The sequence below is a fragment of the Berghia stephanieae genome, chromosome 3 (genome assembly GCF_034508935.2).
Source record: "Berghia stephanieae isolate SIO BIC M18660-M18661 chromosome 3, UCSD_Bste_1.3, whole genome shotgun sequence".
Classification (NCBI taxonomy): Eukaryota; Metazoa; Mollusca; class Gastropoda; order Nudibranchia; family Aeolidiidae; genus Berghia; species Berghia stephanieae.
Genome location: NC_088362.1, coordinates 103264805 through 103292437, shown reverse-complemented (window position 1 = coordinate 103292437; position 27633 = coordinate 103264805). Strand labels below are relative to the sequence as shown.

General features: G+C 38.3%; 4 protein-coding genes across 4 annotated transcripts in view; 2 read left to right on the top strand and 2 right to left on the bottom strand.

Moving 5' to 3' along the window:
• LOC144969412 (monocarboxylate transporter 12-like) overlaps nucleotides 1-2094 on the bottom strand; it is a 41986-nt gene extending 39892 nt beyond the window's left edge. The window contains exon 1 of the mRNA XM_078908524.1: nucleotides 2015-2094. The gene's annotated coding sequence lies outside the window, so the exon portion shown is untranslated. The remainder of the gene's footprint in view (nucleotides 1-2014) is intronic.
• Nucleotides 2095-3445: 1351 nt separating this feature from the next.
• On the top strand, nucleotides 3446-4565 carry LOC144969411 (uncharacterized). Its single transcript, XM_078908523.1, has 2 exons — nucleotides 3446-3488; nucleotides 3901-4565. Exons 1-2 carry the CDS (start codon nucleotides 3446-3448, stop codon nucleotides 4563-4565), a joined length of 708 nt encoding a protein of 235 aa, XP_078764649.1.
• A 3753-nt stretch (nucleotides 4566-8318) lies between these two features.
• LOC144969410 (uncharacterized) overlaps nucleotides 8319-27633 on the bottom strand; it is a 26732-nt gene continuing 7417 nt past the window's right edge. Inside the window, exons 2-5 of the mRNA XM_078908522.1 lie at nucleotides 11852-11874; nucleotides 9395-9462; nucleotides 8965-9043; nucleotides 8319-8379 (exon numbers count right to left, since the gene is read on the bottom strand). Of these exons, the coding sequence (XP_078764648.1) occupies nucleotides 8319-8379; nucleotides 8965-9043; nucleotides 9395-9462; nucleotides 11852-11874 (231 nt within the window). The remainder of the gene's footprint in view (nucleotides 8380-8964; nucleotides 9044-9394; nucleotides 9463-11851; nucleotides 11875-27633) is intronic.
• Nucleotides 15380-27633, top strand: part of LOC144969029 (uncharacterized) — a 46974-nt gene continuing 34720 nt past the window's right edge. The window contains exon 1 of the mRNA XM_078907994.1: nucleotides 15380-15890. The gene's annotated coding sequence lies outside the window, so the exon portion shown is untranslated. The remainder of the gene's footprint in view (nucleotides 15891-27633) is intronic.

Sequence of the window (27633 nt, the reverse complement as noted above, 5' to 3'; positions counted from 1 at the left end):
GATTTATTTCAAAATTAACTAATTCTACTTATGACATCACAACACAGCTTCCAAAGGGCGCACTGTTTTAAAACTTATATCATTCAAAACTGATCAAAATTCTGCACCTATGGCAAAAAACCCTGAAATCTTACATAGCTTTGGAGTTATTCAAACCTAAAATGTGTCAATAATAAAAACAAACACTGTATTATCGGGAGTTGATTATTTCTTTATCAAGCATTATTTTGAATATGTCAACGGAAGTTTATTTTTCGGTTCATATTTTATATTGTTCTAAAGCTTTACAGTTCTGTTAATAAAAATCTAGAAATGCGAGTTTTGTATCTATCTCCTCTGGTACTGTTTTTAATTGACCTCGCGAGGTCCCGGGTTTGAGATTTTTGCCAAGATGGGGTCATTTAAATCAATCGATATTTGAAATACGAGTTTTCTGCCCCGTTTTAAAAAAAAAATACGCGTCTTTCCAGAGTACGGCGGTCAATTGGTGACCAGTTAACTGCCGTATACTGGAAAGAGTCGAACACTGGACACCAAAAGAAAAGAAAAGAAGAGGAAGACCCCGGGCCACTTGTAGAAGAACAGTGGAGGGAGAGATGAGAAAGTTGAGGGAGCGGTGAGACGTGGAACTCCCTGGGAAAAACTCTCAAATTTGAGCTTGAGCTTTTACTTTTATATAGCGCAATATCCACTAAACGTGCTCAAAGCGCTTTACAAGGGGTCCCTGGCCAACAGCAACACGTAACATTTAGAACGGGACATGACGCCAGTTAGGCGATATTACAAATTTTTGTTTTGGACAAAGACAACGCTGTTAACGGCCAGGTACTCGTTTTACACCTGAGTACGGTGAGAGAATGTGAGTAAATAGCCTTCTCCAAGGACTCAACTATGCTCTGAACGCGAGGTTCGAACCCACGACCTTCCCATCCGAAAGCGAGTGTCATACCACTAGACCACGTAGCCGAACATAAACTGAGAGTTTATGCCAAGATAAGGGTAATTAAATCGATCGATTATTTGAAGGACTACATAAATTTTCTGGCCAAAACTTTAAAGTTTTTGGTGAGAAAAGTTAAATAGTCCTTCAAATAATCGATCGATTTAATTCCCCTTATCTTGGCATAAACTCTGAGAGTTATTCCCAAGTTGAGGGTCATTTAAATATATCGATATTGGATGGACTACTGTGTTGTGTATATCGCACGCGTGAAAGGAAGAGAGGAAGAGAGAGAGAGAGAGAGAGAGAGAGAGAGAGAGAGAGAGAGAGAGAGAGAGAGAGAGAGAGAGAGAGAGAGGTAGGAGTGAAATACGTGTCTTTCCAGAGTACAACAATTAATTGTGTAAAGTTAAGAGTGCTAATACACAAAGGAAGCCTTACGGGCAATTTGTTGTGTATAAATTGGAAATTGAGTTCCTCATAGCCTGTTACATGCAATATTATATGAAGCATTGAACATGGCGTCCCACTAAATAAATGTCCATATCCATTAATGTTATTTCGCCGATAAGGCATTGAACATGGCATCCCGTGGAATGTCAAATTATGCTATTTCGCCGATAAGGCGAAAAATTAAAAACTTTGCACAGATATCATTTTAAAGATAGACCACTCGCCCTATCTAACGGGTAGCAAGCAAACAATTGTGACTATCAAATTAACATAACTGAAACCGAGATCAATTCCGGATAAGTAGGTTCTATGTTACGGAAAAACTTCTCTTTTAACCCTCTCCTTACCACCTACAGCAAAATCGTCACATTTGTTACGACACAATATATAGTTTTTTCTTATTCAGATTTATTTTGTACATAACAAATTTTGAAGAATGATCTTTGTTTAACTAATAAAAACATAAAGTTGTTTTGTAGAGACTTTGTTTGAGTTTTAAAAATAAATTTTTCTGCTAGGTTAGCTTGCAATTTTTTTGAAAATACTGAAAATGATCGGTAAGGAGAGAGATAAACTAAATAAATGTGATACAGTTTTAGAATAGAAGACGAGAATTCTTACCTACATGGCCGAATCTTACACACCTACTACCGATAGATAATTATAAAAATCCTGCTTTGGAATGTTGGCAACGGAACGAAACAATAATCTTGAACACACGTGCTCAGATTATATCTATACACACAGTTAGTAAGGTTTATGAGTTTATCTCAGAACTAGCCAGCATATATACCGATAAGAATCAATATCACTTACGACACACAAAACATATTAATATCACCGTACATGAAACCAATTACGAACTCGACAACTCGCCCATAATATTACGTATAGAGGACGGTTCTAATTTTTATTTTGCCGAGATAAAAAAAATAAAGTGAGTAGATGTGACTCATATATAAGGGAACAACACAAAACAAACAACGTTTCGGCCCTTGGCCTTCGTCAGGAGACAGTAAACATAAACACAAATATGTAAGTTTACAAAATATCACATTTTGTGAAATGTGGAAACCTCTAGCTTTTGTTTTTATTTTGCCCTTTTGTATATCCGTATAGCCAAATTATGCTCATTTACAAGACTTATAAGCAGGACACATACCAAATGCCTGCTCATTAACATAGGTGTAATGGATATGTTTGTTCATCACCTCCTTGCCGCACTTAGATTCACATCTTCGTGTAATAGATATGATGCTCATTTACAAGACTTATAAGCAGGACACATACCAAATCCCTGCTCATTATCATAGGTGTGTAATGGATTTGTTTGTTCATCACAGCCTTCAAACACTTTGATTCACATCATAGTGTAATCGATTTGAGTGGTGGCATGCATTAGAATAAAATACTCATCAGTTCTACCCGCCAGATAAATCGCACCAGCACGCAAAACTATGTGTAAACTTTACAGTTTACAGTCTGATTGGTAGAATCTTGTGAGAACTACTAACCTTATTGGCGGTCTAAAAACAACTACATGTCTGACAAAATGTATGTGAACTGGAATTGAGACGAAACTGGTCTTTAAGTTTATTCGTCCAAGTGATGGTAGTTTGAGTGTTATAGATAGAGTATGCGCTTGGCTAAGAAGCTCACAACATTGCCATCCGGAAATATAACGGGCCAACACAAAACTATGTGTCACTATGAACTTTTATAGCCTGGTTAATATAGTTTAGTGATAATTACTCATAAACGCGGATGGCAAAAAGCAAAAACAAAGACCGAGTGACATCAACTTCATATATCTATACGGGCATTATTGTTGTAACTATAATTCTATATTAAATTGTGATTTCTTAATTGAAGTGCACGCAATTTTGGGACTCTGTGCTGAAGGGTGTAAAAACGATAATTGAACAGAAGAGAGATAAATGCGTTGTCAAGAGAAAAGCCGGCAGAAAGGATGGATTTTGATTGTTGTTTCGCATATATTATTAAATCACAAGCTATTTCGGCAGAACTTTATTTTTATTCAAGTATATGATTATGGCAGCAGTACATGTAAATAAAGTGATTCGATCGTTTTCTGGTGAGGGTGACATTGTAGGGAGCGAAAAAGACGAATGGAAATTTGGACGAAGCGAGCGGAGTCTTCCTCTCTCTCACAAATCATGAACTGATAACAACAACAAGCTAAGACTTCTGATCAAACTTTTCTCTTTTATTATCATTCAAGTTTCATTAAATTACTATCGTTTGTATTTAATCATTTTGTTATTAAGTTATTTCGAGATCCTATACTGGTGACCCCGACGCTGAACATGGCAGAACATAAAAACGAACTTTCTGACCTTTTGCAACAACTCCTTGTCCTCCAATCTCCCAACAAAGTCAAAGCACGGTTGGGGCAGTCTCACTAAAACTGCCAGAATTCTGGACAAAGTCACCAGACGTTTGGTTTGCAAGAATTGAAGCACAATTTAACACTCGCGGTATCACAGAAGACCAAACAAAACACGACTATGTTGTTAGCACTCTAGATGTAAACACTGCAGAAGAAATGCAGGCAGTACTCACAAACCCTCCACATGAAAATAAATATGAGACGCTTAAAAAATCACTAATCAAGACATTCAGCAAATCTCAAGCCCAAAAGGATTTCGAACTGCTTAATCTCAACGGAATGGGTGACAAACGACCAACAGCGCTGCTGAGGAAAATCAACTCATTGAATGATGACTCCCAAACATTGAAACAGGCACTTTTCCTGTCAAACCTCCCTCCTGACATCCAATGCATTTTAGCTAGTCAGAATATCGTCGACGTAGAACTTCTAGCTGAGGCTGCTGACAGGATTTGGGAGACGAAAGCAACTGCAAGACTTGCTGATGGCACTATTGATCTACGAAACACAAACAATGTCGTAGCTTCGTCGACAAGACAAGAATCCACTGGCGGTTTCACACCTATTGAAAACAATGGACAAACCCACATCGACGCCGCGAGTTTCAAACCCAATCGGGCACAACAGTCACGTGGCAACAGATCATTTGGTCAACAGAGACGGTTTGTGTGTTTTTACCACACGAAGTTTGGATTCAAAGCTCAACGGTGTCAGCCAGGGTGTAGTTTTACTCCTTTGGGAAACGACAAGGCCAGCAGCTAGAAGTGGCGACCGCTGGCACACCAGACACAGCCATGAACACCTTTTCAATCATGGACAGACGATCAGGAATACATTTCCTAATAGATACCGGAGCGGACGTTTCAGTTTTTCCAGCATCTGTCCACGAAAGAAAATGCAACTCCCCCTCCTCACCCTTATAAGCAGCTAACGGTACCTCTATCCGTTCATGGGGAAAACGAACCTTCACGCTCCATTTTGGACAAAAAAAAACTTCTTACACATGAGTTCGTTCTGGCAGACGTTACGAGACCTATACTTGGAGCAGATTTTTTTATTCAACATGAACTCCTCATTGACTTAAAAGGTAGACGCCTTATGTCACTCGGCAGTGTTTTAGCCTCGCTTCAGCCAACTAGAACCTCCCACTCGGTTTCTGGACTTTCCTTCGCAGAGAAAACCTCATACTCATGCATGTTGTCAGAATTTCCACAATTGCTTACTCCAAGATTCAGTTCACCTTCAACAAGCATGGTGTGGAGCTGCATATAGTTACAGACGGACCGCCAGTTCACGCCAGAGTTCGTCGTCTTACCGAGGATAAACTGACAGCAGCTCGACAAGAATTTCTGGCTATGGAAGAAATGGGAATCATTCGAGGCTCTAACTCTTCATGGTCTTCACCTCTTCATGTTGTTCCGAAAGCTGACGGGCAACTCCAACCTCGCGGTGACTATCGCCACCTCAACACAGAAACAAAAGATGACAGATATCCTTTACCGAACATTCAGGACTTCAATAGACGACTTGCAGGGTGCAAAGTTTTCTCTAAAGTCGATCTTGTTAGGAGTTATCACCAAATACCCGTCGCAACTAGATCCATTCCAAAAACCACAATGGTTACTCCATTAGGTCTCTGGGAGTTTGTACGTATGCCATTCGGCCTTAAGAATGCTGCCCAGACATTCCAGAGGCTTATGGATGGAATCCTGAGAAACGCTTCTTTTGCATTCGGCTACATTGATGATATTCTAATAGCCAGCCACTCCCATGAAGATCACCGTGAACACCTTCACTATCTGTTTCAGCTTCTTTCTGACAACGGGTTGGTTATCAACAAAAGCAAGTGTGTATTTGGGCTAGCGAACTTGACTTTCTTGGCCACCGTATCACATCGCAAGGTATTCTTCCACACCCTGACCGAGTTTCCGCATTAGTCAACAGTGAACCACCAACTGACCGCACCGGGCTCCAACGATTTCTCGGCATGATCAATTACTATCATCGGTTCATGCCACACATCGCAGACACACTTGCTCCACTGCATGCTCAGGCAAGCGGCAAAGGCCAACGCATCGAATGGTCCACAGACTGTCAAAAGGCTTTTGAACAAGCCAAAAACTCTCTCAAAAACATCGTCCTCGTCCATCATCCTCGTCAAAATGTGCTGACGAGCCTCGCTGTCGATGCTTCAAACGTAGCTATTGGTGCGCAAATAGAGCAACTACAGGATGGTAAATCGTGGATTCCCCTTGCTTTCTACTCACGGAAATTGTCTGAAACAGAGAAGAAATACAGTGCGTTTGATCGAAAACTCCTCGCCGCCTATTCCGCAGTCAAACACTTCAGACATTTTCTGGAAGGCCAGTCGTTTACAATTTACACTGACCACCAACCATTAGTTACAGCGATCAGAAGTCCAACGGATAGATCGCCGCGGCAGACGAGACACCTCTCCTACATAGCCGAATTTACTACAGATATACAACATCTCCGAGGAAAGTTCAATGTCGTCGCTGATGCCCTCTCCCGTTTAACAATCAATGCATCATCCAAGGGAGATCACAACCTGTCCTCGGGAGATTTTGCACGTTTATCTAAAGACCAACGTGATTCAGGAGAGATGGAGAGTTACATGTCGAAAAAATAGGCTTAAATCTCCAATATGTCGACTTCGACACCCATGTCATCCTCTGTGACACGTCAACTAGAAGACTAAGGCCCATTCTACCCAAATCGTGGACACATCTAATTTTCGACCAATTGCAGGGCCTATCACACTCTGGCCCAAGACCCACACAAAAACTCATTTGTCAGCATTTTGTTTGGGAGAGTATGAAACGAGATATTCGTCGCTGGTGTAAAGAGTGCCATGCCTGTCAAACATCAAAGATCAGTCGTCATACCAAATCACCGTTATCAATTCGCTTACCACAACCAGACACACGATTTTCTAGCCTACACGTTGACCTTGTTGGCCCTTTACCAACAAGTCAAGGCATGTCATACATTTTCACCATAATAGACCGTTTTACTCGTTGGCCCGAAGCAATTCCACTACCAGATGCACATGCTACGACATGAGCACAAGCTGTTCTTCAACATTGGATATCGCGGTTTGGTGTGCCAACAGACATTACCTCTGACCGAGGTAGACAATTCACCTCGACGCTTTGGTCAGAATTTGGGAAGTTGCTTGGCATCAAGACCAACAACACGACGGCATACCACCCACAAGCAAACGGGATGGTCGAGCGCTTTCACAGACAACTCAAAAATGCACTGAAGGCGAGAACAACTTCTCCAAATTGGTACTCGGAACTCCCATTGGTTCTTCTCGGAATTTGTTCTTCTTGGAGACTTGAGGCCGATTGTTCACCTACCGAAATGGTTTACGGTTCAACACTATGTCTTCCAAGAGAAATACTGCAACCCAAAAACACTCCGCACATAGAGCCTAGTTCAGATTTCGTGAAACAACTCAAAGTAACCATGCAATCACTGGCTTCAACTCCGCCAAACTTTCATGGGAATCAGCCTGTTTACATACCTACCAATCTAACTTCTACCGGTTACGTTTACGTTCGCATTTACTCTCACCGTTCCCCTTTACAACGGCACTATGACGGCCCTTATCGAATTTTAGAGACAAATGACAAATATTTTGTATTAGACATTAAAGGAAAAAAAAGAGAAGGTAACTGTAGATCGCCTGAAAGCAGCACATATCGCTCCAACAACAATACAGCAAACAAGGAAGCCCCAATTAGGACCAGGTTAAGATACAAAACCTGCTACATTGGAAGAGGCGGTATCGGATAAAACACGCCCAAATAGAGACGTTATAATTACCACCAGGTCCGGTAGACAGTCAAGGCTCCCTCCTCGATATCAAGACTAGCGCTGTAAACTAGGTGGTATACAGCTGGGAGGGGGGGTAATGTAGGGAGCGAAAAAGACGAATGGAGCTTTGGACGAAGCGAGCGGAGTCTTCCTCTCTCTCACAAATCATGAACTGATAACAACGACAAGACTTCTGATCAAACTTTTCTCTTTTATTATCATTCAAGTTTCATTAAATTACTATCGTTTGTATTTAATCATTTTGTTATTAAGTTATTTCGAGATCCTATAACATCATTGCCTGGATAAAGAAGGTGAGACTGGTAACAAAGTTGAAAGGCATAACGCAGGTTGAAAATTTCTTACCGTTGTATCTGGAGGGGGATGCATTGGCGGTGTACTTGCAGTTGGATGAGGTGCAGCAGTCGAATGCGGGAGACATTGAACAGCATTTGATCGAGGCGTTTGCCGACTGGCCGTTTGTGGCGCATAAAAAGATGATGGAAAAGAGATGGATGGGTGAACAAGTTGATGTTTTTGCACAGAGTTGAGGAGGCTTGGTGGGTTGGCTGGATTTAATGGCGAAGGGTTGGATAGATTGGTGAAGTTGAGTTTTGTTAACGGTTTTTCTGATGCAGCTCTTGTGAGCAAAAGGCCGTGAGTGAAAATGTATCAAATGACAATAAAATTGATGAATGCTGAGGCAGGGTTGTGAAAGCCAGTGAGTGTGTTGCTAAAGAAGAGGAAAAAGTTGACAATGGGAAATTGATGGCTGAGGTGATTGAAGACAATGATTTTACAGCAGTATTTGATGGAAGGCAATGGACGGTGCAATGGACATGGAAAACGGAGCCACCATTAATTAGAAAATAAGGTTGAATGTTATGATCGGAATTTTACATCATGGTACAAGACCGAAGGGCTAGAGCTCAGGTGGTCGCTGGTTCGGATAAGTAAGTAAGTAAGTATGATCGGAATTTAAAAGGTACAGTTAAGGATGGCTTTGAAAAGGAAGTGGATAGATGGATAGAGGAAGGTATGCTGATGCCATGGAATAAAAAAAGTTAAATCGGGAGTGATTCCTTTAATGGCTGTTGTTCAACCGACGAAGAACAATTCCAGGCCAGTCTTGGATTTCAGGGAGCTGAATAAGTATGTCAACTGCGATGATTTTACGGATATATGTAGCGAGACTTTGCGTGAGTGGAGACAGAGCAGAGCTGAAACGATTGTAGACCTCAAGTCAGCAGATCTCCAGATAAGAGTTGCGGAAGATCTTTTGGGCTACCGGTTGGTAAACTACAAGGGTAGAACTTACTGACTCACACGGTTGGGGTTCGGCTTGAGTTCCACACCACGGATATTGTCAAAAATTCTTAAGACAATATTGGGGAAAACTGGTGAAGTGAAACTAAAAGATATCAATAAAATCATAGAACAGAGAAGGCAGATTTGTTACTATGCATATATGTCCCAATAAAGTAAAACCCATAGAAGGCCCAAACTGTGTTATACTAGTCGGTTCGGTAACCAACTAATTATAACACAGAGAAGACCAAAATTGTGCTATAAAAATATAAAATGCTGGTCGGTTCGGTGACAAATTAATAAGCGACTTAGTTGTAATATCCCATCTCCATAAAAGAGCGTGATAATATAAAGGTGTCCGTTAAAAATTGATTCGGTCAAATATCTATAGATAAAAAACGAAACTAGATTACCATAACTCCCTCCCCCCAAATACGTACGCTCATGCTCCAAACCGGTACATGGCTTGCCCCCAACCCGAAGAGCAATACATTGATAGTCATACAGCCTGATAATATATTTTCAAAATAAAGTTTATAATATGACAACGATGTGGTAGAATTTCAGCTTCAGTTTATGTATAAAGACGAATGGTGTGTAATGTGGTATTTAATGTGGAGGTGAATTTTTGTTTAAGAAACATTTATGTAATAAATCCCCACACCTCTCGAGCGTTTTACATAGGTTGTCAGGTCCTGCACTCACAGAATCGCCATATTAATTAAGATTAAATTGAATAGAGGTCTCCAAATCCTATGATTTCCGCGTTATACATTACATGAAATATTAACCTACAATCATTACTGGCTCGTATAGCTGTCTAAGGATATTACCATCACAATGAAATAGGTAATAAAAAGTAAAAGTTCCAGTCCCACCCATATTTGGCAATAAAAGTCTGTCAGATTTATTGTTTTATAATATTAATGTACGCTTTTATATATTTTTATTGTTTATTATACATCATTGGGCGCTTAACAAAACCACAGTATTTGCTGATTTTTGTGAATCTTATGTTTGTGGCAGCTGAGGTGCTTAGCCGGACTAGCCGTCTCACAGGTCTTGATTGTAGGGTGCCGTTTGCGGCAATGGTGTGAGGTTACACTGCTCCTCCTACGCCCATAATAGGAAGGGAATTGAAATCTGGTTTGATATGATAAATATATAGGGAATGAGATTAGCGGAAGAATAGCGTCCCTTGATTTGACGTCACCTTACAGAGAGAACGTCAAAATGGTTTTGCGCATGCGTCTCTCTCGTCCTCGCTTTCGGTGAAGTGTCTCATGCCGCACAACCAGCATGACGTTCTCTCTCTAATAACTTTTCCGCTCGTGACTTCCAATCAAGGGACGCTACTCTTCCGCTAATCTCATTCCCTATACAGGACGTCAGATTTCTCCGTTTGAAACTTCCTTGGCCTGTCTGCGTTACTCGTGTCCCACAGACAGTGGTACTAGATAGGGTGTGAAGTCAAACCTTACAATATATTCAAACGGTGCAAACGGCTAAACAAGCCTAATAATATTTTAGTAAAATAGTCTACTACGTGAACGTTATACGTATAGACTCCCGAGCCTCATGAATACACTTCAACAGTCGTAACGTCACTTCCTTCCTAATGACGCATGGTAACTTAGTAACACTGGCTCTAAACTATCGGAACAATGGCGGACGCCCGTATGAAATATTTCTCCGGCGAGCATAAAAGCGTTTCCAGAGGAAAACAAACCCATAAATTTGATCATGTTTTGACTTTTACACATTCTGATGACAAGGCATACGAAAAGGGAACGAAAAGTTCTAGCTAGCATGAAGAATAAAAAGTAATGATTTTCTTTGTTTAGAAACAAGATGGCCGCCGTTGCCGGGCGCGTGACATCAGACTACTGAATCGTATAAAAGTCTGTCAGATTTATTGTTTTATAAAATTTTTAATGTACGCTTTTATATATTTTTATTGTTTATTTTACATCATTGGGCGCTTAACAAAACCACAGTAAATGCTGATTTTTGTGAATCTTATGTTTGTGGCAGCCGAGGTGCTTAGCCGGACAGGCCGTCTCACAGGTCTTGATTGTAGGGTGCCGTTTGCGGCAATGGTGTGAGGTTGCACTGCTCCTCCTACGCCTATAATAGGAAGGGAATTGAAATCTGGTTTGATATGATAAATATATAGAGAATGAGATTAGCGGAAGAATAGCGTCCCTTGATTTGACGTCACCTTACAGAGAGAACGTCAAAATGGTTTTGCGCATGCGTCTCTCTCGTCCTCGCTTTCGGTGAAGTGTCTCATGCCGCACAACCAGCATGACGTTCTCTCTCTAATAACTTTTCCGCTCGTGACTTCCAATCAAGGGACGCTACTCTTCCGCTTATCTCATTCCCTATACAGGACGTCAGATTTATCCGTGTTAAACTCCCTTGGCCTGTCTGCGTTACTCGTGTCCCTCAGACAGTGCTACTAGATAGGGTGTGAAGTCAAACCTTACAATATATTCAAACGGTACAAACGGCAAAACAAGCCTAATAATATTTTAGTAAAATAGTCTACTACGTGAACGTTATACGTATTGACTCCCGAGCCTCATGAATACTCTTCAACAGTCGTAACGTCACTTCCTACCTAATGACGCATGGTAACTTAGTAACACTAGCTCTAAACTATCGGACAATGGCGGTCGCCCGTATAAAATACTTCCCCGGCGAGCATAAAAGCGTATCCAGAGGAAAAATAAAACATAAATTTGATCATGTTTTGACTTTTACACATTCTGATCACAAGGCATATGAAAAGTTCTAGCCAGCATGAAGAATAAAAAGTAATGATTTTCTTTGTTTAGAACCAAGATGGCCGCCGTTGCCGGGTGGCGTGACATCAGACTACTGAATCCAATTACCTGACAGTACGAGATAAACAAAACTAGATGAACAATTATATGGCAACGTATGATCAAATTATATGTAACCAGGTCATAATGATGACATGCATATCAAAATCATAGGTATAGATAGAATGATGTTGACGTTACTCAGGTCTTTGTTATTGTTTTTTGCCATACACGTATATGAGTAGTTCTCACTAAACTGTATGAACCAGACTATAAAATTTCATGGTTACACATAGTTTTGTATGTTGGTCCGTTATACTTCCGGATGGCAATGTTGTGAGCTTCTTAGCCTAGCGCATACTATCTATACGAATGGAGGTAAGAGAGTAGGCAGACAATGTTGTTGATACATAATCTGTAGATCAGAAAGAATTTTAAGATAATTAAATCATTGCATTCTACCCTTTATTATGAATATCACACCACTGAACAGGATAAAACAGGTCCTTTCTTGGAGGGTATTTTGTGGAAGAGGATGATTCTTTGCAAGGTGCGTGTTTTATAAGATTCGGATGACCAGGATTCCATTCCCATGTGTTTTACAGCAGTGATGAGAGAGATGGTGGTGGGCGTGTCTTCCATTGTCCGGTATTGGCTGAGTGTGAGCTACGCGAGTGAGTTAGGGTGTTCGTGCACGAGTTGTGAAGTTGCATCCTCGCTAGGGAAGGTAATTGCTGTCAACCCAGTTAACACAGTCTGCTGTCAGGGTATTGGTCGGTATCATGCCATGTCGATACTCCACGTGTGACAATCAGGACGTTTCAGGTTTCCCCTGTATCAAAGGACAGGCAGAGTAATGTATAACAAAAGACATGATAGTAATGGTCATTGACACGCTGTGAACCCCTTGTTGTTTTTAGAATCACATATATTGGATATACGCAGTATAAATGCTTTTGAAATTAATGTGATCTTTTTGAGACTCGGATCAAAGTATGAATTTGGAGCGAGGCATGTACGGTTTTGGGGCATGGGGCAAAGTGGCATGTCCCAGATCCGTTGAGAGAGAAAAATACGCTTTAAACGTTTTTGATATTAATTTTACTGTCAGAACACTTAGGTAAATAACACATTTAACACGTGTGCTTATCATTATCATTAAAATTGTACACGAGTGATGTAGGTAAATATTTTACAGAATCAATTTATTATAGTGATGCAAATTAAAAGATTCTGTAACAAATCGCGGTAGACTAAATACTTCGTATCATCTTGGAAAAGGAACCAAATTCCTACACGATGGGTTAGCTTCATTTTTGACAATATTTCGAATTACAGTTCAATTGAAGTTAAAGATTTTCAGATTATAAAAATTCAATTCGCCTTGAAAAAGGGCGTCATTTAAACACGATAAGGTGATACTTGTGAAGCGTATGGATTTGGGCGACCTACCCTATTTGTTTTTTCCAAATACAATCGTTTCAGGAAACGGACCTATTGAGGTCGATGTATTACATAGAGCCGTGTTATTCGTTTGTAGATTACACGTAATTAAGGTATTGAACACCACGCTTACGGGCACCGACCGTTATTCCAAATAAATTTGGAAGCGAACAGCGCTCGACCGATGCAGGTGTCGTTTAATCGATAACAATCAATAATTACTCGAAGTTCCAGCAAGAAAATGACTTTAGAACGGCAGTAATTCTATTATTTGATTTGCCTTTTGTCTGTAGGGAATGAGATTAGCGGAAGAGTAGCGTCCCTTGATTGGACGTCACCGGTGGAGAAGTTATTTGTAAACAAACCAACTATACAAGTCAAGCGGTCCAATTTTTAAAAAAATATTCATATTTCTGTACAAAAATGCCTATCATAATCAACGTTATGCATTTTTGTACAGAAATAAGAATAATAAATGTTGTATTTGGAGCCCTTGGCTTGTAGTTGGTTTGTTTACAAATAACTTCTCCGCCGTTGACGTCCAATCAAGGGACGCTACTCTTCCGCTAATCTCATTCCCTATAAAATCGTTCATCTTCCCACACTAACACGTCAAGAATAAAATACACTCAAGCACGGTTTCCTCAAATTTCTCGGGACATTCAAAAACGTTCGAGAAAACTGCATCTTGTCAAAACGTTTTGATGGAGAGGGGAGGGGGAGGAGGAGGCACTGTGGCTCAGCGGTATGGTATTTGCTTCGTACGCGAAAAATACCTAGTTTGAATATCCACCGCGTTTTGTGTCCTTCAGCAAGCCAATTCTCCCTAGCTTAGTTTGCGGCGCTGCTCTGCGGCTGACACTTGGGTTATTCCAGTTTTCCCTAAGACAAATTTCCTCTTGAGGATGAATAAAGGGAACTTTATTATTTATATGCCTTATTGATATGTTGAGGAAGATAACTTTATAAATAGGATTTGTATGCGTGGGGGAGGGGGAGGGGGTGTCGCTGTATCTCAACACTCATTAACCGTGGTGGCCAACCATTACCATTAGCAATTCATGACGCGTGGCATTAAAATTTGAAAGGACGGCAAAGTGATATGAATAGGCAGGGAGGTGACGGTTAGCGAAACTGCGGTAAAGTGCATGAGTGACTGTGTGTTTCTGCGTGTGTACTATTCTGTTTATAAACACCTGCAGTGTAGTTAAATTCACAAATACACACATAAGTAACTATCACTGTCACAGTGAATTATCATTTGTTGAAATCACCCGCGCAAAAAACACAAAACAAAAAAAAAACGACTACAACAAAGAAAAAAAGAAACAAACAAACCCCAAGAACAAAACCCCAAAACAACTTTAATTCATTTTTTTTTTACGTTGACTGGTTGAAATTTGTTTGAGGAATCCGTGTTTGAGGAAAAAATTAGTTCGAGGAAGGAATGGAATGATAACACAGAATGATAAATGGAAAAATTGGGGACATTCGAATGAGAACGAGGAAACTGTGTGTTTGAGGAAACGGTGTTCGAGGAAACCGTGTGTTCGAGGAAACCGTGTGTTTGAGGAAACGGTGTTCGAGGAAACCGTGTGTTTGAGGAAACCGTGTGTTTGAGGAAACGGTGTTCGAGGAAACCGTGTGTTCGAGGAAACCGTGTGTTCGAGGAAACCGTGTGTTTGAGGAAACGGTGTTCGAGGAAACCGTGTGTTCGAGGAAACCGTGTGTTTGAGGAAACGGTGTCCGAGGAAACCGTGTGTCCGAGGAAACCGAGTGTTCGAGGAAACCGTGTGTTTGAGGAAACGGTGTCCGAGGAAACCGTGCTGGAGTGTAGTAAATTCAAATTCAAAAAATATTTTAGAAAAAAAAATAAAATTGTGACAATTAGGATCTATTATAGAGACGAATTCGTTTTATCATAGATATCCAAATCATTGATACGTGACTTCAGTGTTAGATTATTTGTCTGTCTTTGCAAACAATAGTTACGCTCTCAACCGGTATGCGAATAATTTGACCCTCCTTGCGTTACAACGTATGTTTTGAATAATCTAAAGGCCTTAAAAATTTATTTTTTTACCCGCTCAATTATTAATTTATTCTTCCTATTCAGTTCGCAACGGCAGGGATACTCGGTGTGTTGTCTGCTTAAACTTACCGTGTCTTGTCTAACAAGTTAGGAGTCGTGTTGAATGGGAACGATCTATATTTATGTTTTCGTCCAACCAGGTCATAAATCACATTATGATTTGTTGCTGTCCGACGATTTGATATTTATTAACAAATGTAAACACGCTGCTTTGTTTACAAATGTTCGAAACATACCCATGTGTCAAGCAAATGACCAATCGTCATGTTAGATATTTAAAAAGCTGTGAACACTTTTCACTAAATAGGTCACTTTGAGCACATTTTGCAATGTGACCAATGACCTCGAGCACGTGTAAAGTTAATATAGATCATGCCCATTAATCTATCTATATTGGAAATGAACGTCTGCTGGCAAAATTGTTCTCAAAATTTATATGTGTTTATGTAGCATCAGACCAAATTCCTGAGGTGATTATCCCAAGAAAATTCTTTTTCAAGGACTTCGTTTGGTGAGATGGACATAACCTGCCTGTAACCTGACGTGCCATAATATTCCAGGGATACTTGATAGGTAAGTTTGTAGAGTTTATATCTTCACTCCCTTAGCATCAAAAACAATAAATAATAAATAAACATATCAATAAATAAACCAATAAATAAATAGTGATATGAATAAATAAATAAATAAATAATGAAAAGATGTATAAACAAAAATTCCCTTTATTTATCTCCATGGGAAACTTGTCTTTCTGGTAGAATTCTAATCATAAATGGCATTTATGTCGCGCTTTACCCCGTTGTCACAGGCTCTAAGCGCTTTACAGTGATATAAAACAAAATATGTTACAGTGAGACAAGTTTGAAGGAAACGTGATACGAATTCAATTTAACAACAACAAAATATGAAAATAATATTGCAACATTATGACGTAAAATGATAAAACTTTAAGCTAGATTTGAACGTTGTCAACGAATCTGAGCATCTCACGTGTGATGGGAGAGAGCTCCAAAAATGGGGGGGGGGTGGGGGGGGGGGGCGAAAATTGAAAAGATTGTTCACCTATTCTAAATCAAAAGACTAAAACACCCCATGCGTCAGCCGCGAATTATCATAGGTGAAGTGATTTGCTTAGATCAAGGCATCTGCCTAGAATGAGCAGAAAAAGAAACATTTTTAAAAAATAAAAACCGTAATTATCGACGAAAAGGGCTGCATTCTTTGTTAACAGTGGACATAGAAAAATACATATATTTTCTCCCGTGTTCAGACAACGTATTTTTCAGATTTTAGCCAGAAAACGTTTGCCTCAGATTTTAACTCGATCGCTAACTTATCAAAATATTTCCCAAATCCGAGGCCTCAATGAAGTCTCAGTTTTAAGATTTTAAAAACAAAATTGGGCATTCATGTAAGTTGATATAGCAAATGTTGCTGCTTGAAGATCGAAGAATTTAACAGCAATAGTCAAATGTAATGGGCGCTTCAATCTTATTAACGAAGACAGATTATGTGGACGTTTCCCCTTTGTCAACAAAACATAATTCATTGTGTTTTATTGACAAAGGGGAAACCCGAAACGTCCACATTATCTGTTTTCGCTAATTGGATTGAAGATTCAAATCCATGTATTGACTATTGTTATAATTAGGTAGATTTATGTGACATATGGTCTTAAAATAATTTACGAATATAAACCAGGTGTCAAAGTATGAAAATAACATTTAAAACGATGATCAATGTCAGATGTTACTTTTTGTAATTTTTGCCAAAGTGTATCTATTGCCCCAGATCAACGTGTACTTATTTTTAGGTCTGATAACCCAAATTGTTATGGCCTCATGATTGAATTATGGAAATACAGTACTATCAAACCGACGCAAAGTATTCTCCATTACAACAATGTTAAAACGAGCCCGAATTATGTCCGGTTATCAAACCTGCAAATACGCTCACTTCGCCTCAGACAAAACACCTCCATTAAACCCAAGTTTCATATCTTTGGCGACATGTAAATTCAGTTTTTGGCATCTAAATCACCCCGAATTAATATTAATACCATTCTGATGCCGTAGATCACGTATAAACTCAACATTTTCTGGACATACTGTAAACGTGCATTTTGTCAGCGGCAAGTAGAGGGTAGGTCGCCTTTTTATCAAACAACAGACGGATTGATATAACACAAAAGGCATGATAGTAATGGGTATTGACACTTATTGAAACCGTGTTGCTATTGGTTTTCAAACCCTTGTTATTTTTAGAATCATATTTATTATATGCGCTGTATAAATGCTGACATTTTGAAATTAACGTGATCTTTTGGATTCTTGGATTAAAAGATCGGTTTCGTGGCGGACCATTTACGGTTTTGGGGCGCATGGGGTAAAGTGACATACCCCAAATCCGTACGAGAGAGAAAAAATACGCTTAAAAAACTTGTTATATTTATTTTACAGACAAAACACTTATGTATATGACTATGACAAATTTAACATCTCTTCTCATCATTAAAATCAAAATTGTGCACGAGTGATAGAGGAAATATTTTTACAGAATCGATTTATTATAGTGATGCAAATTAAAAGATTGTGTTACAAGTCCTGGTAGACTACCTCGTTTCAACCTGGAAAAGGAACCAACCTCTTAAACGATTGGTTAGCTTCATTAATGAAAATATTTCTAATTCCAGTTCTTAATGACTGTTATGAATGTCGATTTGTATGTGAAGTTCAAGAACTTTTGATTATAAAAAATTCAATCGCCTTGAAAAAGAGCGCTATGAAAACACACGAAAAGGTTTTATGTGACACACTTTGAAGCGTATGGATTCTCGGCGTGTATGGATTCTGGGCGACATGCATATGAAACAAAAACAAAAACAAAACAAACAAAACAAGAAAAACAAAACAGATATCTATTGAACACCGTTGTATGAACGACCCTTCCAATGATTCTGTTCAGCCAATCTATCGAATATAAAGCCTATCGCTGTTTTTTCACTACAGAAGAAACCGTCTAAATAATGTTTCTTTTTAACGATATGTTGAAAGTCTTTCAAGTTCAATATTTGTATAATGATTTTTTCAAAATATCGATTGAAAATAGATATTGATATATGTAGGCTACCTATATTTGTGTACAATTTTAAGAATATTGATCACATACCGTAGTTTAGAAGTTATAACCGTTTGAAACACAAATCATTTTTGTAAGCATCCGATTTTAATGCAAAAGTAAGTTCAGACTCGTTTGAACTCTCGTAATATTTAGCAACGTAACAAAAGAATTATTATCATTTATTATACATTCATGGAAAGCTCATTTATTTCTCTATCTAATGTACATACTTTTGCCAATCTAAATGCCCCGTTTAAAAGAAAACCGCAAACTTAAGACGCGACACCAAAAATTAGAGTTTGCAAATTGACACAACTTTATTTGGTGTTTCCCCTATTTTCATGATGCAGGGAAACCACTCTCCTTTTCATGGACTGAGTGCGTTACTCAATTAACTCTGCATCAAGATTACCCCATATAAATTTAAGGTGCTCGTATAAGTCATCTCCGTTTTGTTAAGGACCAAGATGACGAACCTCTCTCTTCATAATATCCCACATGTTCTCGGTTGTATTCATGTCAGGACTTAATTGCTGGCCACATCACTGTCTGAAATTATTATTCTCTTTAAAAGTCCTGGTTAATTTGAGCACTTTGCGATAGTACGGTTCATGTATAAACAGTTTTGTTGATATTATTGTCTCTGAAAAAAAATGAACAACGTTTTTCTGACGTGCATCCTTGAGCTTGAGCTTTTTTTATATATAGCGCAATATCCACTAAACGTGCTCAAAGCGCTTTACAAGGGGTCTATGGCCAACAGTAACATTTAACATGTAGGATGGGACATGACACCTGTTAGGCGATACTACAATTTTTACAATTGTTTTCTTTATTGTAACCTGTCAGGTGGCAACCTGCCATCTATTCTCACAAGGGATGTCTTCTGACCTCCCATGATCCCAAACTAGCACAAGACCATTCACCTGTTCTTCACTTGGATGATATTTTCTTGTTGAGAACGTTCACCGTTTTGCCAATAGCAAACGTCTCATCTGTCAACAGAATCAGTCTCGAACTTTTCACTTATCCGGTGAACAAAACATTTGCCCATTGTTCTGAGACAATCGATGTTAACTGCCCTAACTGAAACGGTTCATTCAGCGCAAGTTGGTCAATAAAGATCTTTGCACCGTTATCCGTTCTCTCATTCCATCAGATAAATACCGGCGTCTAACGATAAATCAGCTTATTTTAAAGGATAACTTAGTGTTGTTGGACAATACCCTCTATGGTTGTTTCTTTGGACGGCCTGTTCTTTGTATGTCATTGGCTTGACCTGTTTCATTGTGCTTCTTGCTTGATTTGAAAGTAGCATTTGTAGACTCGCGTTCTATTCAAAATCAATATCACTGTTATTTAACGTTACAGAAATGGAGATCAATTGCTGGTCAAAGGTGGTAAATTACAAGTAACTGAGCTACTGACGCGTACATTCGTTTGTGTCTGTGTGTGTTTGTGTGTGTGGACATGTAATAACAAGTACTATATAGCAAATTACCACACATTCAGCATGCTCAATGCGATTCACAATCTTTCATTTATAACAAAAGTTTTAAAAAGTTCCCTCACAAATCTTATTCTGATTGACATAATTCACCAATAACTGGCCAATCACACCCCATCTCTTCAAAATAAACACAACACAGCTAACCAAAGATATCAATACCAACGGATTGCGTGTCATAAATTTATCCTAAACCCCTCTTACAAAAAACAACACAATGAAATATTTTTTTTAAAAGAAGCCACAAATATTCAATATTACACCCAACAAATATTTAAAAGCTGTTAAAAGATGTGTTTGTGTGTTTGTGTGCACGCGTGTGTTTGAGTTTGTGTGTGTGTGTGTGTGCCTATTTATTACATTTTTCTGAGACAAATTGTAGGCGTAGTATCAAAGCTAATGTTTTTAGTTTTTGCATGATAATGGTAGTAGTTGAATAAAACTATTTATGTGCATGCTCATTTTTAATACATTTTTTTCCAATTCTGAAAAGTAGCAAAACTATTTGTGTGAGTTAATTGATCGATATTTGGAGGACCAATGTTTTTGGTCAAAGTTTTTTTATTGTGCACGACAGAGTACCACAGCAATGCTATTCTGATAAGAAACTCAAAACGAAAAATAATTCTAAACAACAAAACCAGAACAAATGATAGGAAGGCCATAAAGCAGTTTCAGTTTTAATCCAACCGTGTACAATAATATAAAATGATTCTTTTGTACGAAGGAGTCATTGTGACGTTTTATTCAAGTCCTTTTAATTGACAGCCTCGGTCTCTTTCAATTTAAAAACAGGTCATAATATTATGTTTTGTGCTCTCATTCTAGATACCCCTCATTCATTGTAGCTTTGGTGACGAAGCGGGAAAATAACTCGCCTTGGAACAAAAATTAATTTGACCTCCCGTCCTTAGCAATCGTTAACTATAACCCGACAAAGGTCCAACCATAGCAATCGTTTCGGTCCGACTTGGATTTATAATTTGACGTCAGTTTTTTTAGGTTTGTGCAGAGTTGTTAGTAGTGCTTATGGAAACAAGTGATCCCATTGGTTGAGCTAATGAATACAACTCACGATTTATTTTCTTCAGTGGACAAAGACTTGTCTTTTTGCGTATTTTTTTGGTCATTGTCAGAATTTCAGTTTACGAAGGTCACGTACCGCACAATATAGATAGTGTGCGCTTAACTAAGAAATTCACAACATTGCCATCCGGAAATATAACGGACCAACACACAAAACTATGTGTAACCTTGAACGCTTATAGTCTGGTTAATACACTTAAGTGAGAATCAATCATAAACATGGGTGACAAAAAACAATAACAAAGACCTGAGTGACGTCAACTTCACCCTATACATATACATATATATATATATATATATATATATATATATATATATATATATATATATATATATATATATATATATCCTTTCTTTAAAAAATATAGCCTTGTGGAGAACATTGTGCTTCTACTGAAAGATTTGAAAAATAGAAATGTATTTTTTACAGATAGATAAAAAGATAGCTTGATTTCCTTTTATAATTTAAAGTCAGTTTGAAAGTTCGTTGAGTCACACAGATATCATAAAATACTTACCGACGACACTAACACTCTCAAAAAGAACCAATTTCGTCACTGTAAAAACTTGTCAGTTTGGCGTTTTTACGACAGGAAGAACAACCAAAAGTTGACAGATGGATTTTGACCATTTTTTTTTATTTTTCAGCCGCCATTTTGATCTGTGAAGTATCAAAAGGTAGTGCAAAGCAGTCCGAGGGTCTTTTTTTCTATTAGGGTTAGCTCGAGATCGAAGGATTTTTTTTCTATTAGGGTTAGTCATAAGTCTTAGTAACGGTTCTAGGGTGTTTGTTTTTCCATAAGTTAAGTAAAGGGGAGACATTCCGAAAGCTCCCACATCCCCAGTATTCTTTCAATGTGTATTTTCATCGTTGATCTTTTGACAGGAGTTTATTTATTCAATTTGTCATCATATAGAAGCATTTTAAAAACTCTAGAGCAAACCTTGATAGATTTGTGAAAGTTTAAAATTTTCTAATTTGACCATGGTTTTGATTTTCGGTCGCCATTTTCATTTGTGAAGTATTGAAAAGTAGTGCAAATAGTAGGGGGAATTAGGTCCAAAAAACCCTTGAATTGTGCAAACAGTGTTGAAAGCGTGAAAATTACATATGTTGTAGAGTAAGAAAAACCCTATGATTTATGATATAGAACCACTCTGAGAGATCAGTATTAGTTGAGATACAAGGTTTTTAAGATTAGAAAATTTTGAAATGGACGACAATAATTTCTTTCATTGTTATTGTGTAAACCGACCAAAGGTTGTTTTACGTCATCCTTTGGATTCCCATTGGTGACTATTTTTAGCGTCTAAGCGGATGTTTTCCTTTCCCTTTACTTTCGATTCACGACCCATACAAATTATTAAATCGTAAATAATTTTCAATTTCACTTGTTTTAAAGGACGTCTAGCGAGCAATATTCTATAAAATTATGAGATTTTTTCTGCATCTGATTTAATAAGTATAATCAATTACTCTAAAACGGACGGGCAGACGGGTAGACGAGCAGAGTGGTAGACTAGCAGAACACATCTCAATAATAGATGCCGATAACCGGTGTTGACAAAGGACAGTGCTCATTTCCCCTCCTCCTGATTTCTTTTCTTTCCAAAAATACTGCTATAATCATTTTACGTGAGTTAAAACCTATTTCGGTCAAACTTGATGACAGGAAAGAGTCAGCATACCACTTACATTGCTATAATTATCATCATTATCATCATCATCAACCACTATGATGCTGTATTGTGGCAAGTTATTTACTTTACGTTATTTATCGCAAAGGGACAATGGGAGAATGTTCTATTTGTACTGTTTTGTCATTATGTAAGGCACTGTACACATTTGCCTGCTGATGATGGGTCTTTAACAGAAAGAACGAAAGAAAGAAAGAGAGAGAGAGAGAGAGAGAGAGAGAGAGAGAGAGTGAGAGTGAGAGAGAGAGAGAGAGTTATGAAAGAATATTGCATATGCCTAATAAAGGAATGCGTTTGCATGATTTCAGATACACATACAATAGCAAAAAGAACTGCTCCCAGAGACTGGGACAGGTGTTTGATATACCAACAAGATGACACAGACCGTTTATAATGTCCCTTTAGGTCGAGGAAGTATGACAAAGGGCAAGGCTATGAAACTCTTCTTGAAGATTTAACACAATTCAATTCTTTGGTTTGTGACGAACACAAGTTGGATGTATCTATTTTTTTAATTCATCAGAAAGAAATGAGATTATTGAAAGCTTAAAACAAAATGATGCTAAATGGCATAAGTATTGTCGTGAAAAAATTTAATGCCAACAAAATTAGGCGATTAGAATTAAAGAAATCTAAAAGAATTGCCCTACAATAATTCCAAACTTCGTCATTTGACTTGGAGGAGTCACCGAATGAATATATTTCGCAACCCACGAGAATAATGAGACAACGTTCAAAATTAGAGATTGGCTATAATAAATAAACGTGCTTTTTTGTAAAAACATGGAATCGGGAGTACATTCTGTAATGACAACAGAGATGGAAGAAAATATTCGTGAAATAGCGTTATCTATAAAAGATTCTGATATGTTGTCATTTATTGCCGGATGAGATTTAGTCGCTCAAGAGGCACACTACCGCCCTATACCATAAAATTTGTCATGCACGATACTTAAAAAAAAAACAAGATTGAAAAGATGTCACTGCTGATGATAATCATGATGTCACAGTTCTTGAAAGAAGTCGAGCTTTTGCTAACATTATATCTTTTATTGAAGAGAACCCTAAACAAATGTGACGACCGACATGAACCACTGTGGAGCTTAATTTCAGAATTGTCAAACGTGTCCCAAAAACTCATCAAATGATGAGAGAATGTCGGCATCCGATGCAAGTGTTTAAGGTCCGGTTTGCCTTGCACGGACTTGTGTAGATGCGGGGGGTGTGTGTGTGTGTGTTGGGGGGGGGGGGGAGGTCAGTGCAGTAATGAGTAAAATTCTCTCTCTTTCTCTCTCTCTCTCTCTCTCTCTCTCTCTCTCTCTCTGTGTGTGTGTGTCTCTCTTCCTCTCTCTCTCCGTCTCTCCCGCTCACTCCATGTCCCCCTCTCCCCCCCCCTCTCCCTATTTTATCTACTAGTTAGGTTAATGAGTAAAATTCTCTCTCTCTCTCTCTCTCTCTCTCTCTCTCTCTCTCTCTCTCCCGCTCACCCCCTCTCCCCCCTCTCCCGCTTTTATCCACTAGTTACATTACGAAATAACCGTGAATGGTTACCAGTGTGTTTAAAGTTTTAGAACGCACATTGTATTGTCGTAGTTATTTCCTCGGAAAGTAATGCTATATAGGAAAAAATAAAAGTGCTAAAAACACACTGTTATGATCAATTGCCAGAGTGGTTCTATATCAGGTGTTATTTATACGGGTCATAGCTACCTATATGCCAATTTTCAGGATTAAAACCCCAATGTGCACGGTTTTAACCTAATTTTCCCTAATACAATGAATATGAAGAAAAAATATATTTTTACGCAGTTATTTCCCTTGTTTAATATAGCTGTAATAGGTAAAATCTAAGGCCTAAAACCGATACGTTATGGTTAATTACCAGAGTGGTTCTATATCAGATGTTTTTTCTATGGGTCTTAGCAACCTGTATGCAAATTTTCATGCTTTCAACCCGAATTTGCACGGTTTTAGCCTAATTCCCCCTACTAAAAGCAGTCCGAGGGTTTTTTTTTTCTATTAGGGTTAGCTCGAGATCGAAGGCTTTCTTTTTCTTTTAGAGTTAGTCATAAGTCTTAATAAAGATGCTAGGGTGTTTGTTTTTCCATAAGTTAAGTAAAGGGGAGACATTCCAAAAGCTCCCACATCCCCAGTATTCTTTCAATTTGTATTTTCACCGTTGATCTTTTGTCAGGCGTTTATTTATTCAATTTGTCATCATATGGAAGCATTTAAAAAACTTTAATTAAATTACAAAAACAGATCAAATGAACGTTTCGGGTTTCCCCTTTATCAACAAAACAGGATGAATGAAACACCACAGATGAATGAGATAATGTGGTAGTGGCGTAGTTAAGATGAATAAACAAAACATTGGTGGGCAGGAAAATAGTGTGCTCCTTTGTAAAGAAGCACTAATTGAAATAGAATACTAGAAATTTCTAAAAGGTGCGCAATTGATTAAGTGAAAAGAGGGGAGGCGGGGAGGAACTGTGTAATGCAGTTTAGAAAGTGAAATATAAAAACGTGTAGAGTGTTGTTGGAAAATAAATACAATAGAATCGAAAATAAATACAGTTGATTTTCTTACCTCAACCTGTTTTCACACACAGGTCACGGGTCAGAGGCTATAGTGGCTTACACTTCATGTTGGGACCAAGCTGCCCTCATTAAATGATGGTGGGTACAATATTGAATGAAAATAGTTCTTTCCTCGCGAAAGTGCGGACTTTTTACTGGTATATTATATATATAATATATATATATATATATATATATATATATATATATATATATATATATATATATGATCGAGGGTGAATATAGTTGAGTTAAACGTCAAAATGACCGGAAAAAAATAAAATTTTAGGCCTCTGACATATAGTAAACTTATTCTCCTCAATTGAGGGAATGCCTACGTTTCCTCAGGCTGGAAAATGAGTGCATTCATTTTCGTCTCCTGTTCGTCATAGACGCTATAGATAGTTCGAAGATGACGTCACTCAGGCCTTTGTTATTGTTTTTGCCATCCGCGTTTGTGAGTTGTTCTCACTAAACTGTATTAACCAGACTATAAAAGTTCATGGTTACACAGAGTTTGTGTGTTGGTCCGTTATACTTCCGGATGGCAATGTTGTGAACTCCTTAGCCAAGCGCATTCTATCTGTAATTTACTCACAACAAACACATGAAACATAGCAGCAAACAAATCTACTTGTAACCTAAAGTGTTTATATCATTATTCAAACGTTTGTTTAGTGAGAATTGATCATCCAAAGGTGATTTAAAAACAACAACAAAGAAAGTGGGTGTGTTGTTTCACTTTGTTGGTAGGAAACTGCAAGAAATTTTAATTTCGAGATCAAACTTTCGCGTTCTGTTCCTGTTCGGTTTGGCAACTAAAAACTTTGCTAAGAGACCGACTGAGAGGATAGGTTAAAAACAGGGCAAGATGGACGGGAGAGGAAAATGAATGGACTCAGTTTGCAGAAGGACTGAGGAATAATTGATGATTCATTGGTCCATTACTAAGCTTTATCCAATGAGAATATTTCCTGTCATTTACCCGGTACTGTTGTGGCCTTCGAAAACGCATGGCCTGATACCAACCCCCAAAAAGTGTCATAAAAGAAGACGAGAATCATTGGAAAAAGTTCATTGTGACTTGTAGCCAATAGCTCAACCAATGGAGAGTGAGCGCTTGGCCTTAGAAGCTCACAACATTGCCATCCAGAAGTATAACGGACCAACACACAAAACTATGTGTAACCATGAACATTTATAGTTTAATTAATACAGTTTCGTGAGAATTACTCATAAACGGGGATGGCAAAAAAAACAATAACAAAGACCCGAGTGACGTGAACTTCATTCTATTTATAGAGTCATTTCTTTCCTTGAACAATAGGCTTCAACAGACTTGACGTCACTTCCCTCGTAATGGCGCATAGTAACTTAGTAACTGGCTCTAAATTATCGGAACAATGGCGAAGGCCATTATGAAATATGTCTCCGACGAGCATAAAAGTGTATCCAGAGGAGAAAAACATTATAAATATGATCATGTTTTGACTTTTATAAATTCTGATCACATGACATCTGAAAAGTTCTAGCCAGCATGAAGAATTAAAAAATACCGATTTTCTTTGTTTAGAACCACGCTGCTCGCCGTTGCTGGGCGACGTGACATCCGATTACTGAATCCAATACTCTTCAACAGTCGTAACGTCACTTCCTTCCTAATGACGCATGGTAACTTAGTAACACTGGCTCTAAACTATTGGAACAATGGCGGACGCCCGTATGAAATATTTCTCCGGCGAGCACATAGGCGTTTCCAGAGGAAAAAAACTCATAAATTTGATCATGTTTTGACTTTTACACATTCTGATCACAAGACATGTGAAAAGGGAATGAAAAGTTCTAGCCAGCATGAAGAATAAAAAGTAATGATTTTCTTTGTTTAGAACCAAGATGGCCGCCGTTGCCGGGTGGCGTGACATCAGACTACTGAATCCTATTCTAAAAACTACTCACTTTTCAATGTCGTTAGGTGATCGTCGTCTTCTTGTGTGACGTCATTTTTGGTGAGCATCAGCGTGGCCTTCGTAAAGTTATGGCCTGATACTGACCAAATAATGACGTCAAAATGCCAGTCTTTTGCCACAAAAGAAAACAAATCGTGAGTTGTATTCAGTAGTTCAACCAATGAAATAGCTTGTTTCCATGAGCACTACTAACGACAACTCACTAGGCGGTGCAAAAACCAAATAATGACGATCCCTTCACACGTAATATAGGAAAACTTAACTCATCCGTGAATAAAGACCTGTGACGAACATTGATATTGTAAGAGTGTTAGAAAAAAAAAGATACATTCCCATTAGGCAATTTATACTGTATGAA

What these genes read in the sequence shown, in the direction of transcription:
- LOC144969411 (XM_078908523.1), top strand. Translation starts at nt 3,446, where the DNA reads ATGGCAGCAGTACATGTAAATAAAGTGATTCGATCGTTTTCTG. An exon ending in AGTGATTCGATCGTTTTCTG is followed by an intron (nt 3,489 to 3,900) that starts GTGAGGGTGACA and finishes GCGGTATCACAG; the next exon opens with AAGACCAAACAAAACACGAC.